Below are 15,078 nucleotides of genomic sequence, written 5' to 3'. Positions count from 1 at the left end.
GAAAGTTTCCGATGAGTTTTAATTGAATTTCAGCACGACTTTCCAACAAGTCTTTCAAGAAATTAACTTTTAAGAAATTATCTTTTTATATTTCCTATACAAATAAATTGCCATCTGATTATGTAATAATTATGTAATTCTATGTAATTCTGACGTTCTCATATTGAGAAAGGTGTAAAATTGATTGATTGGTTTTATTTACTGAATATAGCAAACATAAGAATAATAACATAATAATGACAATATGACAACATAATTTCGGACGGATCACCTTACCCAGCTGTGCCATTACAGCACAGCTATTCTACCGATGGACCCCTTAAATCAAGTTAGACATGACATAACTTAAACATGTAAGCATATTTTTTATCATAGACAGTTGGGGATACGGATTCTTATTCGAAAAAATGATTGGCATATCTATTTAGAAGATTGGATTAGCGATGGAAATGGAACGAAAGCAAGAGGTCGTATGTGTGACGTGAGTTGGTATCCGGCAGGGGTGTGTGTGTGTGTGTGTTGTACGAGAGAGACTGAGACGTATATATATATCTACCTGAGCTGGTGAAGTTCCTCCCTGTCCATCACCCGCTATTTCACCGTCTCCACCAACCCTGTCTTGTACAAAACCCGTTGTCCAGGTGAGGCCACCATAATTGAATATGCAGAATGAAAACTCTCCATCGGTCACCAAAACAACTTGATAAGAATTCCGCTGCATAATAATCAAACGCAACGTGGGTTTAGCAAAGTTATATCATTGGAATGCATCCAATTTTTTTAATTTGTTGGTAATATTAAAATGTTTTCGTATGGTTTCAAATTATGATCTTTTCTTTCTCCTTTGTATTAATGAATTGCTTGCAACCTGTTCATATGGATTAGTGTCAATGCCCAGGAGAAATTGTGTGATGCATAATTCAATTTATATTTTTTAAAGCTTTGGTTTTTACTAATGATAAATTGTTAATTAACATAAGGTGAAAAATGCTTACAAGGTTTGAAGGAGTAATTGGACTATAATATCCCAAATTGTCCCAAGTCACAACGAACATCCACGATGTCTGGAAATTCTGCAGCTCCATGAAGGACATCCTCACGACATCATCAGCCAGGTCAAAGGCATCATGATCAACGCTACTGACACGTGTAATGCTACGGTAAAATACATTGGCACCTTCCTTAGTAGGGTCAGTGTCGGCCCAGTATGGTGTAATGAGGGCATTGGCATGGTCGTGCAAAGGCGGAGGATCCTCAGGGAATCGGTTGAGGTATGGAGTACTACTACTGCCGAAGAAAATGACACCGTTGTTGTTGACCTGTGTATGAATCACCCAAAACATTATGATGACATTAAGCAGAATAATTAGAATGGATAGCAGACATGAAAATGGAGTTACCCCGGAGGAATTACAAAAGACCGGAAATACTGCAAAAACAATTTATAAATTCTCGTTGAAAATGTAGATACTCACAACGACCATACATTAACGGTCAATCTTCTTTATGTTATGCATTTCTCCAGATATTGATTGGGAAAAGTTGGATTAAAAAAAATGTAAAGTACCTATAGGCAACTAAAACGCAGGTCGTAGTCGAGTGGTTTAAGCACTTGAATTGAAATTCAAAGGTCGTGGTTCGATCCCCGAAACGGCACTAATGTACTTTGGCAATGCATTAACCTTCATTTGGCACACTCGGCCCAGGTGAGGTAAATGGGTAACTGTCAGGAATTAATTCCTTGAAATGCTGGAGCGCTGTAATAATTAATGCGCCTCGGAATAGAATTTCTAGATAGACGGCACTATAAAAATGCCTATAATTATTATTATTTTTAAGGTTTAAACATGGAGTTAAAATGTGTTACTAGTTATTCCCGTTACACACGAGTCGTTATTAGCCTGACGTAGCATTGCGTCAGCGACTGTTGTTGTCTTTGATGATATTATGTGAGGTTGACATCTTATAAAACGAAATCAAAACGAACATTGCATATATTGTTTCTTTACAGACTTGATTGGAGCGAATTACAAACACAATCGAAATGACGGCTTGTGTGTAATCACCTTGGAAAAGAAAGTATAGCTAGAATGTATAAAATCAACCTCAACAAAATTTACCTGGCATTCTATAAATTATGTAAACAGTTTAGGACTATGAAGAAACTAAAGAATAACATTAAACTCCCCATAAAGGGTTCACATGGAACCCAAGTCAGACTTTGTTTTAGTCCAGCTTCTGTCCGTTTTTATTTGTTATTCTTCAATCACACGCATCCCACACACAGCGCATGTGTCTCCTCTCATCACCCAAAACAACTGTCGACAAGACAAGACATTTTACCGTTCACTGAGAAAGTATTTAAATTGCAATATCTCTTGTAGCAGTAATACCTTCATATCTTATTCTCAATAAAGTATAGCTACCTGAAACCCCTTTCATGAAGAGCACAACACGTTTAGGTGATTCGTACCTTCTTACGACAATGTAGCGCTATGACCGCCATTGCGTGGCCGATCACAGCACTTTTTACCATAATCCATTTACTCTTTACGTAGACAAGGGGTGGATCTAGCTTTTTGCCAAGGGAGGGGGGGGGGGGACTATTTTCATACATAAAAAGGGGCACTTTCAGAGATGGGAAAAGGCATTTCTTTCAAGAGAAAAATCACTTATTAAAAAGGAAAATGGGCACTTATCAGAGCTGAAATAGGGGCATTCATAAGAAAAGAAAAAGGGCATTAATGACAAAAGGAAAGGGGCAATTTTCCTACGTAAATCAGGGCATTTCTTTTCTTCTTTTTTTTTTTGGGGGGGGGAGATCTTATCAGAAGAGAAAGAGCATTTATCAGTTGTAAAAAGGGACGCTTCTCGCACCTGAAACGGGCACTCGTAAGAAGGGAAAAATGGCATTTCTTACAAAAGAGAAGGGGCATTTATGAAAAGGGGAAGAGGGATTTATTAGAAAGAAAAGGGGCACTTTCCTTCGTAAAACTGGGCAATTTAGGAGTACTTGAACGTCTTTATCACTGTTCATCAATAGCCTTGAGTTTTGATACCTATGAATTTTCCATTTGATCTTAAATACATTTAATTCCCCAGGTTATAATGATGTTTCTGTCAATGCACCCGCACATCTTCATAAGCATCTTCTTTCAATCAGTAAGAAAGTGATTTAGTTTGTTGAGTTTGTTTATTAATAACTATATACTTTATAAAGATATTCTCCCTTTTCCTGTTTTTAAAAGAAAAGAGAATTTTTCTTCAAGTTCGTGCATTTTGAAACACGTTATGTGATTATAAAAACTTGGGTAAATGCATTTGATATTATACTTTTCGAGGATGTATAAAGATCACAAATATATTATGATACCATAATGTCAATTAGTTGATAAATAGTGTGGGAATAACATCGTAAACTCTATACCGAATTGTCATTTTGATTAAACGATCATTAAATCTCATTAAGTTCATATCTGTTGACTGTTTTTCCTCGGTTCTTTACAAAAATTCTCTCATTTCCTGCTTTCATTTACAGCAAGTTATTGGAACCAGTTGGCCTACTACTTTTCTTTCAGACAGTTTTTTTCCAGCACCTTTTTCGATGATACAAATGGTCCAAGAGCGTGCTAAAAATGACTTGTCTTATGAAATGATAGGCCTGAAATAAAAAAAATTCCCACAAGGACATACCCCAGGGTAGAAAAATCCGTGTACGTGAGGGGGTATAACGAAGTGTACATTTCCATTCATCTAACTCCTTTTCATTAATACCCCTTCACATAAAAAGATTTTTCTTACGAGTCCTTACGGATTGCCATCTCGTAGTCAATCGCAAGCATCCGTAAATAACTTGCTGATTTCCGTAAATAACTCGTCACAACTCGCAACAACTCGTTAACACTTTTAAGGAACCGTGAGAGAGGCAAATTTGTTGACATGTCACGAATCTTCTTACAATTGTCCACGGATTGATTTTTCCGTAAAAAACTCGTAACAACCCGTAAGTACGGTAAGTATCCTTAACTGCTCGCAAAAATCCGTTAATGAACCGTAACAATTTTGTTGACGATTTGTTACGGTAAGTTTACGATTTGTTTACGGATAATTTACGGATTGTTACGAGTGCTTACGTTTAGTTACGGGTACTTTACGAATAGAACGTATACTTAACGTTTTCTTATGTATTAGATGCTGCTTATAAGAATCGGCGTGCATGGTGATGTAGATATACAGTAGGCTTTCAGTTGCACCATGGGAGAGAGGAGGATCAGGGAGTCCTGAAAAGGACTTCTAAGGACTACACACACTCACGAAATAAAGATTACCGATAGTCCTTTTCAGGACTCCCCCATCCTCCCCCTCTCTCACATGGTGCAACCGTAAAAGCCCACTGTATTGCTCATGAATTGTTTACGATTTAGGGAGAGGTATAAAAGCTGCAAAATCGTAAAGACTTGCAAATACTCGTAACTAACTCGTAACAACACGTAATCAAGTCGCAACTAACATGTAAAAGCTTCAATGAATAATAACATTCCGTAATAATACTCGTAGCAATGCGTTAAAAGGTCGTATAACGCTCGTAAGTTGCTCCTAGCTACCCTTGAGAAATCGTAACAAATCGTTGAATTCTGCCATAAATACACAGTAATAACTCGTAACAATCCGTAATAAACCGTAAATAGTTTGTAATAACTCGTAACAACTCTTAAATTTGTCTTAAAAGTAGCCAAATCCTATGGAACCGTAAATTTGTGCGATCCGTAAAGATCCGTAAGAAACATCCATGTATGAGAAGGGGGCATATCATGATCACAAAGAATTTCGAAAAATCAACCAATGGTAATTTCAATAGCCTTATCCATCACCCATTCAAATATGCGAACATTACAATTACGTGTCACTGAATCCAAACGTGGTATTTGAGGGATATACAATCAGGTTTTGAAATTTCCCTTTGTTTAAATATTTCTCGTAAGAATTTGCGATCGTGTTTATTGAATTATATCTCCAAATTGACCAAAGATAAACGCACTTACTATGATATTACTCTGTTGAGACCCGTAAAACTTGAAACCTTGGCCGGGTGTGATAGGTACATCGGTATTAAGTTCGTCCTCGGTTAATAAAACCGTATCACCTTCCGCTGATCCATATGGAAAGAACAAATCTGAAAGAAGTAAAACGATGATATTATTGAATTTTAACTAGAAATATGCTGATGCTGATGATGATGATAATGAAAATAATGGAACCATGCGATGCAAATTCACACTTTGTAAAATTAAGTTTCAATGAATGTGAGTTGAACCAATTATGAACATCCTGTGTAAGCAGCGTTTGCTTTTCTTCTCATTCCTTTCTAATTTCATCAGTCAAATTTTTCTGCGGCCCTTTACACACTCTAGTCTTATTTTGTTAAAACCATTTTCTAATTATTTTCTAGAAAAGCACAATGGCCTTATCTCAAATTGTATATTGCCTCTCTTCTTCTTCTTTTCCTTCTTCTTGCGAAGGCCGGCACAACTAAGATTTAATCTTTAAAGCCGTTCCTCACTCGACCCGTTCTCTATCTCGCTTTTTTTCTTCTACTACTTGTTTTACATTTGATCGTTCATTGTATGAAAAGCGCATGTAGTTATAAAATTTGAATCCGCGACCCGTCAGAATATGAGGTGAATTAGAGTCGAGCTGAATCTGTATACTCAGATCACCCGTCCCTGGTCCGTAGGGGAAGAACAATGCTGGAACTGGGAATAGAAGGGAAAATAGTCATGTTAATAACATCACTATAAATTGAATATAAACATGTACAGTGTATTGGAAGTGCGCTATGTAAAGAAAAAATAAGTTTCATAATAAGAATTATTAAAATGCTAAAACGACAGACTTAAGGATTCTATGGGCTTAAACAGATAAGCATAATGATACTCTGAGTGATAGTAGAAAAAAATCCATATACATTACCTGATGTAGGGATAGAAGGTTCCGTTATCATATTTGCTTCATCAATTTTAAAAATGAATCGCCCGGGAACACCAATATTGCTCTTCTCGTTAATAGCAATTATGTCTTGGGTTTGAGATCCTTCTAGCGTGTAGGAATTTATTTTATCACCAGCACCAAAACCAGCCTATAATAAAAGGAATATAACAAGACAAGTCCATCTTATACATGCTACAACCATAGACGGAATGTTTCCGATGAGTTTTAATTGAATTTCAGCATGACTTTCCAACAAGTCTTTCAAGAAATTAACTTTTAAGAAATTATCTTATTATATTGCCTATACAAATAAATTGCCATCTGATTATGTAATAATTATGTAATTCTGACGTTCTCATATTTAGAAAGGTGTAAAATTGATTGATCGGTTTTATTTACTGAATATAGCAAACATAAGAATAATAACATAATAATGACAATATGACAACATAATTTCGGACGGATCACCTTACCCAGCTGTGCCATTACAGCACAGCTATTCTACCGATGGACCCCTTAAATCAAGTTAGACATGACATAACTTTAAACATGTAAGCATATTTTTTATCATAGACAGTTGGGGATACGGATTCTTATTCGAAAAAATGATTGGCATATCTATTTTAGAAGATTGGATTAGCGATGGAAATGGAACGAAAGCAAGAGGTCGTATGTGTGACGTGAGTGGGTATCCGGCAGGGGTGTGTGTGTGTGTGTGTGTGTGTGTGTTGTACGAGAGAGACTGAGACGTATATATATATCTACCTGAGCTGGTGAAGTTCCTCCCTGTCCATCACCCGCTATTTCACCGTCTCCACCAACCCTGTCTTGTACAAAACCCGTTGTCCAGGTGAGGCCACCATAATTGAATATGCAGAATGAAAACTCTCCATCGGTCAGCAAAACAACTTGATAAGAATTCCGCTGCATAATAATCAAACGCAACGTGGGTTTAGCAAAGTTATATCATTGGAATGCATCCAATTTTTTAAATTTGTTGGTAATATTAAAATGTTTTCGTATGGTTTCAAATTATGATCTTTTCTTTCTCCTTTGTATTAATGAATTGCTTGCAACCTGTTCATATGGATTAGTGTTAATGCCCAGGAGAAATTGTGTGATGCATACTTCAATTTATATTTTTTAAAGCTTTGGTTTTCACTAATGATAAATTGTTAATTAACATAAGGTGAAAAATGCTTACAAGGTTTGAAGGAGTAATTGGACTATAATATCCCAAATTGTCCCAAGTCACAACGAACATCCACGATGTCTGGAAATTCTGCAGCTCCATGAAGGACATCCTCACGACATCATCAGCCAGGTCAAAGGCATCCTGATCAACGCTACTGACACGTGTAATGCTACGGTAAAATACATTGGCACCTTCCTTAGTAGGGTCAGTGTCGGCCCAGTATGGTGTAATGAGGGCATTGGCATGGTCGTGCAAAGGCGGAGGATCCTCAGGGAATCGGTTGAGGTATGGAGTACTACTACTGCCGAAGAAAATGACACCGTTGTTGTTGACCTGTGTATGAATCACCCAAAACATTATGATGACATTAAGCAGAATAATTAGAATGGATAGCAGACATGAAAATGGAGTTACCCCGGAGGAATTACAAAAGACCGGAAATACTGCAAAAACAATTTATAAATTCTCGTTGAAAATGTAGATACTCACAACGACCATACATTAACGGTCAATCTTCTTTATGTTATGCATTTCTCCAGATATTGATTGGGAAAAGTTGGATTTAAAAAAATGTAAAGTACCTATAGGCAACTAAAACGCAGGTCGTAGTCGAGTGGTTTAAGCACTTGAATTGAAATTCAAAGGTCCTGGTTCGATCCCCGAAACGGCACTAATGTACTCTGGCAATGCATTAACCTTCATTTGGCACACTCGGCCCAGGTGAGGTAAATGGGTAACTGGCAGGAATTAATTCCTTGAAATGCTGGAACGCTGTAATAATTAATGCGCCTCGGAATAGAATTTCTAGATAGACGGCGCTATAAAAATGCCTATAATTATTATTATTTTTAAGGTTTAAACATGGAGTTAAAATGTGTTACTAGTTATTCCCGTTACACACGAGTCGTCATTAGCCTGACGTAGCATTGCGTCAGCGGGTGTTGTTGTCTTTGATGATATTATGTGCGGTTGACATCTTACAAAACGAAATCAAAACGAACATTGCATATATTGTTTCTTTACAGACTTGATTGGAGCGAGTTACAAACACAATCGAAATGACGGCTTATGTGTAATCACCTGGGAAAAGAAAGTATAGCTAGAATGTATAAAATCAACCTCAACAAAATTTACCTGGCATTCTATATGTAAACAGTTTAGGAGTATGAAGAAACTAAAGAATAACATTGAGTCAGTCTTTGTTTTAGTCCAGCTTCTGTCCGTTTTTATTTGTTATTCTTCAATCACACGCATCCCACACACAGCGCATGTGTCTCCTCTCATCGCGCGATCAGCCAAAACAACCGTCGACAAGACAAGACATTTTACCGTTCACTGAGAAAGTATTTAAATTGCAATATCTCTTGTAGCAGTAATACCTTCATATGTTATTCTCAATAAAGTATAGCTATACCTGAAACCCCTTTCATGAAGAGCACAACACGTTTAGGTGATTCGTACCTTCTTACGACAATGTAGCGCTATGACCGCCATTGCGTGGCCGATCACAGCACTTTTTACCATAATCCATTTACTCTTTACGTAGACAAGGGGTGGATCTAGCTTTTTGCCAAGGGAGGGGGGGGGGGGGACTATTTTCATACATAAAAAGGGGCACTTTCAGAGATGGGAAAAGGCATTTCTTTCAAGAGAAAAATCACTAATTAAAAAGGAAAATGGGCACTTATCAGAGCTGAAATAGGGGCATTCATAAGAAAAGAAAAAGGGCATTAATGACAAAAGGAAAGGGGCAATTTTCCTACGTAAATCAGGGCATTTTTTTTTTTTTGGGGGGGGGAGAGATCTTATCAGAAGAGAAAGAACATTTATCAGGTGTAAAAAGGGACGCTTCTCGCACCTGAAACGGGCACTCGTAAGAAGGGAAAAATGGCATTTCTTACAAAAGAGAAGGGGCATTTATGAGAAGGGGAAGAGGGATTTATTAGAAAGAAAAGTGGCACTTTCCTTCGTAAAACTGGGCAATTTAGGAGTACTTGAACGTCTTTATCACTGTTCATCAATAGCCTTGAGTTTTGATACCTATGAATTTTCCACTTGATCTTAAATACATTTAATTCCCCAGGTTATAATGATGTTTCTGTCAATGCACCCGCACATCTTCATAAGCATCTTCTTTCAATCAGTAAGAAAGTGATTTAGTTTGTTGAGTTTGTTTATTAATAACTATATACTTTATAAAGATATTCTCCCTTTTCCTGTTTTTAAAAGAAAAGAGAATTTTTCTTCAAGTTCGTGCATTTTGAAACACGTTATGTGATTATAAAAACTTGGGTAAATGCATTTGATATTATACTTTTCGAGGATGCATAAAGATCACAAATATATTATGATACCATAATGTCAATTAGTTGATGAATAGTGTGTGAATAACATCGTAAACTCTATACCGAATTGTCATTTTGATTAAACGATCATTAAATGTCATTAAGTTCATATCTGTTGTCTGTTTTTCCTCGGTTCTTTACAAAAATTCTCTCATTTTTTGCTTTCATTTACAGCAAGTTATTGTTGGAACCAGTTGGCCTATTACTTTTCTTTCAGACAGTTTTTTTCCAGCACCTTTTTCGATGATACAAATGGTCCAAGAGCGTGCTAAAAATGACTTGTCTTATGAAATGATAGGCCTGAAATTAAAAAAAATTCCCACAAGGACATGCCCCAGGGTAGAAAAATCCGTGTACGTGAGGGGGTATAACGAGGTGTACATATTCATTCATCTAACTCCTTTTCATTAATACCCCTTCACATAAAAAGATTTTTCTTACGAGTCCTATACGAATTGCCATCTCGTAGTCAATCGCAAGCATCCGTAAATAACTTGCTGATTTCCGTAAATAACTCGTCACAACTCGCAACAACTCGTTAAAACGCTTAAGGAACAGTGAGAGAGGCAAATTTGTTGACATGTCACGAATCTTCTTACAATTGTCCACGGATTGATTTTTTCGTAAAAAACTCGTAACAACCCGTAAGTACGGTAAGTATCCTTAAGCGTTGGTCACATCCCACCCTGCGTGTTTTTAGTCCGTACGGTTTTTGGGGAGGCCACGGCCGCCACGTTTTTCTGAAAACGTAGGGAGGGAGTGGCAAAGGCAGGGAGGGAGTACCGGCAACGCGCGTCACACGCACTTTGTAAGTATACGTGGCCCGCACGCCACGCCTGGCCGTGAACGGTTGCGTGCATCGTATGTTGTGCACGTGGTAAGTGCGTTATACGTGCTTACAACGTGCTTACAACGTACGGCCTCCGTGCGGTTGCCACGTTATCGTACGGAGGCCGTACTTACAAGTGCTGCTCACGTACGGTGTCCTTACTCACTCGCATGTTGTAAGTGCGTGCACGTGCGATGAACTCGGTGTATATATAGGACGACATTCCGATGTTCTCCAGAAGTCCCAGCTGTTGCTGCCTCAAGATGCCGCCCATTCCACCGAAGAGACTATATACTGCATAAATCAGTGCGAACAACGTGCGTTGTAAGTGCTTACTCGGTACGGTCCACGTGAGTTCTGCGTGCTCATTGGATAGCTGAACTGGGGAAGTGGCGAGTAAGCACGGACCACGCACTTATCACGTGCGCCTTTAAAAGACGCACGGAGTCAGTGCGTTGTGCGCTCGTCGGCAGTACCGGGCACGCACGTCACACGCACTGGGGTGAATCGGTAGCCCGAACGCAGCCCGAACGCAGCGAAAGTTCCTGGTGCACTAAAAGTGCTACGGTGTGTCTGCGTGCTTCCAAATCCGTACGGAGGCGGTACTCATCACGTACGGATACCCACATTTTGCCCACGTTTTTGCACGTAGACAGCACGCACTTGCAAGTACGGCGGGATGTGACCACCGCATAACTGCTCGCAAAAATCCGTTAATGAACCGTAACAAATTTGTTAACGATTTGTTACGGTAAGTTTACGATTTGTTTACGGATAATTTACGGATTGTTACGAGTGCTTACGTTTAGTTACGGGTACTTTACGAATAGAACGTATACTTAACGTATTCTTGTGTATTAGATGCTGCTTATAAGAATCGGCGTGCATGGTGATGTAGATATACAGTAGGCTTTCAGTTGCACCATGTGAAAGAGGAGGATCAGGGAGTCCTGAAAAGGACTTCTAAGGACTACACACACTCACGAAATAAAGATTACCGATAGTTCTTTTCAGGACTCCCCCATCCTCCCCCTCTCTTACATGGTGCAACCGTAAGCACACTGTATTGCTTATGTATTGTTTACGATTTAGGGAGAGGTATAAAAGCTGCAAAATCGTAAATACTCGTAACTAACTCGTAACAACACGTAATCAAGTCGCAACTAACATGTAAAAGCTTCAATGAATAATAACATTCCGTAATAATACTCGTAGCAATGTGTTAAAAGGTCGTATAACGCTCGTAAGTTGCTCCTAGCTATCCTTGACAAATCGTAACAAATCGTTGAATTCTGCCATGAATACACAGTAATAACTCGTAACAATCCGTAATAAACCGTAAATAGCTTGTAATAACTCGTAACAACTCTGAAATTTGTCTTAAAAGTAGCCAAATCCTATGGAACCGTGAATTTGTGCGACCCGTAAAGATCCGTAAGAAACATTTGTGTATGAGAAGGGGGCATATCATGATCGCAAAGAATTTCGAAAAATCAACCAATGGTAATTTCAATAGCCTTATCCATCACCCGTTCAAATATGCGAACATCACAATTACGTGTCACCCAATCCAAACGTGGTTTCTGAGGAATATACAACAAGGTTTTGAAATTTCTCTTCGTTTTATTTCTCGTAAGAATTTGCGATCGTGTTTATTGAATTATATCTCCAAATTGACCAAAGATAAACACACTTACTATGATATTACTCTGTTGAGACCCGTAAAACTTGAAACCTTGGCCGGGTGTGATAGGTACATCGGTATTAAGTTCGTCCCCGGTTAATAAAACCGTATCACCTTCCGCTGATCCATATGGAAAGAACAAATCTGAAAGAAGTAAAACGATGATATGATTGAATTTTAACTAGAAATAGGCTGATGCTGATGATGATGATAATGAAAATAATGGAACCATGCGATGCAAATTCACACTTTGTAAAATTAAGTTTCAATGAATGTGAGTTGAACCAATTATGAACATCCTGTGCGAGCAGCGTTTGCTTTTCTTCTCATTCTTTTCTAATTTCATCAGTCAAATTTTTCTGCGGCCCTTCACATACTCTAGTCTTATTGTGTTAAATTATTTTCTAATTATTTTCTAGAAAAGCACAATGGCCTTATCTCAAATTGTATATTGCTTCTCTTCTTCTTCTCCTTCTTCTCCTTCTTCTTGCGAAGGCCGGCACAACTAAGATTTAATCTTTAAAGCCGTTCCTCACTCGACCCGTTCTCTATCTCGCTTTTTTTCTTCTACTACTTGTTTTACATTTGATCGTTCATTGTATGAAAAGTGCATGAACGAAAATATTAACTATCAAATAAATTACAAATACACGTTACTATTTTCAGCAGCCCATGGCCCTCCTCTCCCCCTCCCCTCCCCCACGGCTATACACATGTACGAACACATTTTTTTCTTCTAGATATTTCTCGTCTGCAGATCTAAAATGCAATACAACTGTTCAACAGTAAATTCAATGAAATGTGTACATTTACACAGGCACGGTTGGTCGATCATTCATGGTAAAATCGCGGTACTAGAAGAATAGTGTTGAGTTCAAGGCAATTAAGACATAAAAAGACTAATGACAGATAAACATCATTCAGGTTTGTCTGTTTGTCAGTAAATGAAAAGATTGGCCATGACCGTAATGATATTTTTACGTGATGCTTATTCGATTCCATTCAACATAAATCATATTCCACTTGAATATGTGAATTAAACATTGTACAGAAACAGAAATAAGTAAATAAATATTAAGCACTGATTATTTAGTCAATTAATACATTAATACATAATAACTTCCAAAAATTACAGCACGTAAAAAAAGTATGATAATAATTGACATATGTAAATACATTACATGAGAGTTAAACAAAATATACAGAATGAAATATATGATAAAATTTATCAAATCACACACTTTCAGTATTCACTCAAACACACACGCGCGCGCGAACACAACGCACACACACCTCGCCCATCCAACCTAAAAATAATGTGTTAATGGTGTGAGCAAACTACTGTCTATCAGTGCGATTGCCGGGCAAATCGGGCCTAATGCCGGGCAGGTATAGTCTATGGGTGTTTGTAGAGAACCAAATTATCACTTCATTTGAATTAAAACTTTGTGCCGTGGAGGCTCAATAGTAGAGCAGGTCCCTGTCTTACAAAGAGTTGATATCAATCGCAAGGTCCAGAGGTCTAGCAACCGGAGGTCCCAGGTTCGAAACCGAATAGATGCACTAGTGCCCTTTGGTATAAGGCGTTAATCCTAATAAGGCCTACAAGATCTCTCGGAGAGGGCCTGAAATCGTCAAGCATATAAACTTGCTTCCTGAGCTGTCAGAAATGTAAAAAAAATACTTACCAAACCGAAAACAAACCATCGAACACATTTACGTTCTCAACAATGTGCCACTCAGGTTCTTTGTTGGCAAGGTTTAATAGGTAGTATCTTAAAGCTGCTAAAAGTTCTTTACAAGAACTTAACCTAACTACAACCATTTTGACTGTCATTGGTAGGTTCACGGATTTTAACGAATAAAATTCTAGATGGATTAAAAGATTAAAAGATTAAAAGATTACTTGACTGACTTCTAAGGTGAAAAATTCTAATTGGCTCAAAAATATTCTTAAAATAGTAAGAATGATGTAGATATTTTCTTACCGGTAGCCTATCCTTGTAATGGTGTTTGAATCCCAACCACAATTACCACGAAGAATCCATTAGAAGTGATGCATTATCATCCCCAAGTTTGAATAGATAAGTGTCTTCGCCATTCAAACGTTTAAAAAAAAGAAGTGTCATTTTACTTTGTATTTATCAAATAATAAAAAAAACAATTTCTCATTTTATAAAATTTAAATCAAAATAAGTAAATAAATTGTTCCACAGCACTTCCATTGTGTTTGATTGGTATTTCGACAAGTAATAAAACTGTTAGAATAAGAATAACGCTTTATCTTTTCACTGTGGCATTGACCTTCGTCGGCTTGAAGCGAAGGGGCATCATAGACAATAATTATGACTGGTTTGGGATCGATGGACATGTTTTAGCGTACAGATATTTCAATGTACTCAACTGTCTGTATCCTTTGAATTGCGTTCACAAAGTTCGCAAGGATTTTTTTGTGAACGGAATAGAAAGAAGACAAATATAGTTCGCGTGAGTGTGCCTTTCAATACAGTCACATACCATAAAAGCGTGGTATGCCGATTCTAAATAAACAAAGACAGTTCGGTAAAGAGCAGAGTTCTATGTCACAAAACAGATTGCGAAATATGATAACATCTTCAACAAATGGGTAGGATAGAAAAACAGAATTTTGCACAAAAAAATTAAATAGAAATAGTAATTTCAATCTTCCCGGGGCACTTGTTGAGAGCAGTTTTATAACTGACAATGCTACCATGTAAACATGAAATTGCAAGTTAAGAAGTAAATTACAAAAGTTCATTACTGATTCACAGTTCTGTTTTACATATCTAACTTGATTTACATTACTTGATTCTGGACTTTGATTATTACTGGAAATAATAGACATGATAGATTCCAACGTTTGACTTCTCTTTTTCATTGATGGCAAAGACTTCCGAAAACAAATCGAATGCAATGGCGATACCCATGCTCATCTCCTAATGGAATGTGCGAACATTTACACGACATTACGATATGCAATCCGAACATGATTTATTAGGCTAGACAGTGGGTAAAA

At 37.6% G+C, this 15,078-nt stretch overlaps 1 protein-coding gene across 1 annotated transcript; it reads right to left on the bottom strand.

Moving 5' to 3' along the window:
- Positions 1–934: 934 nt before the first annotated feature.
- LOC115929612 lies at positions 935–14,412 on the bottom strand. Its single transcript, XM_030999157.1, has 7 exons — positions 14,346–14,412; positions 12,055–12,185; positions 7,193–7,516; positions 5,971–6,136; positions 5,043–5,173; positions 996–1,319; positions 935–940 (listed from the first exon to the last, which is right to left on the bottom strand). The coding sequence occupies exons 1-7, from the start codon at positions 14,410–14,412 to the stop codon at positions 935–937; spliced, it is 1,149 nt and encodes a 382-aa protein (XP_030855017.1).
- Between the last annotated feature and the right edge of the window lie 666 nt (positions 14,413–15,078).

Source organism: Strongylocentrotus purpuratus, unplaced genomic scaffold, assembly GCF_000002235.5.
Source record: "Strongylocentrotus purpuratus isolate Spur 01 unplaced genomic scaffold, Spur_5.0 spur5_scaffold_5, whole genome shotgun sequence".
Classification (NCBI taxonomy): domain Eukaryota; kingdom Metazoa; phylum Echinodermata; class Echinoidea; order Camarodonta; family Strongylocentrotidae; genus Strongylocentrotus; species Strongylocentrotus purpuratus.
This window is presented reverse-complemented; position numbering and strand designations above follow the sequence as displayed.

What these genes read in the sequence shown, in the direction of transcription:
- LOC115929612 (XM_030999157.1), bottom strand. Translation starts at nt 14,412, where the DNA reads ATGTCCATCGATCCCAAACCAGTCATAATTATTGTCTATGATGCCCCT. An exon ending in TTCGCTTCAAGCCGACGAAG is followed by an intron (nt 12,186 to 14,345) that starts GTCAATGCCACA and finishes TACTTCTTTCAG; the next exon opens with ATTTGTTCTTTCCATATGGA. An exon ending in CTCAACAGAGTAATATCATA is followed by an intron (nt 7,517 to 12,054) that starts GTAAGTGTGTTT and finishes ATTCATACACAG; the next exon opens with GTCAACAACAACGGTGTCAT.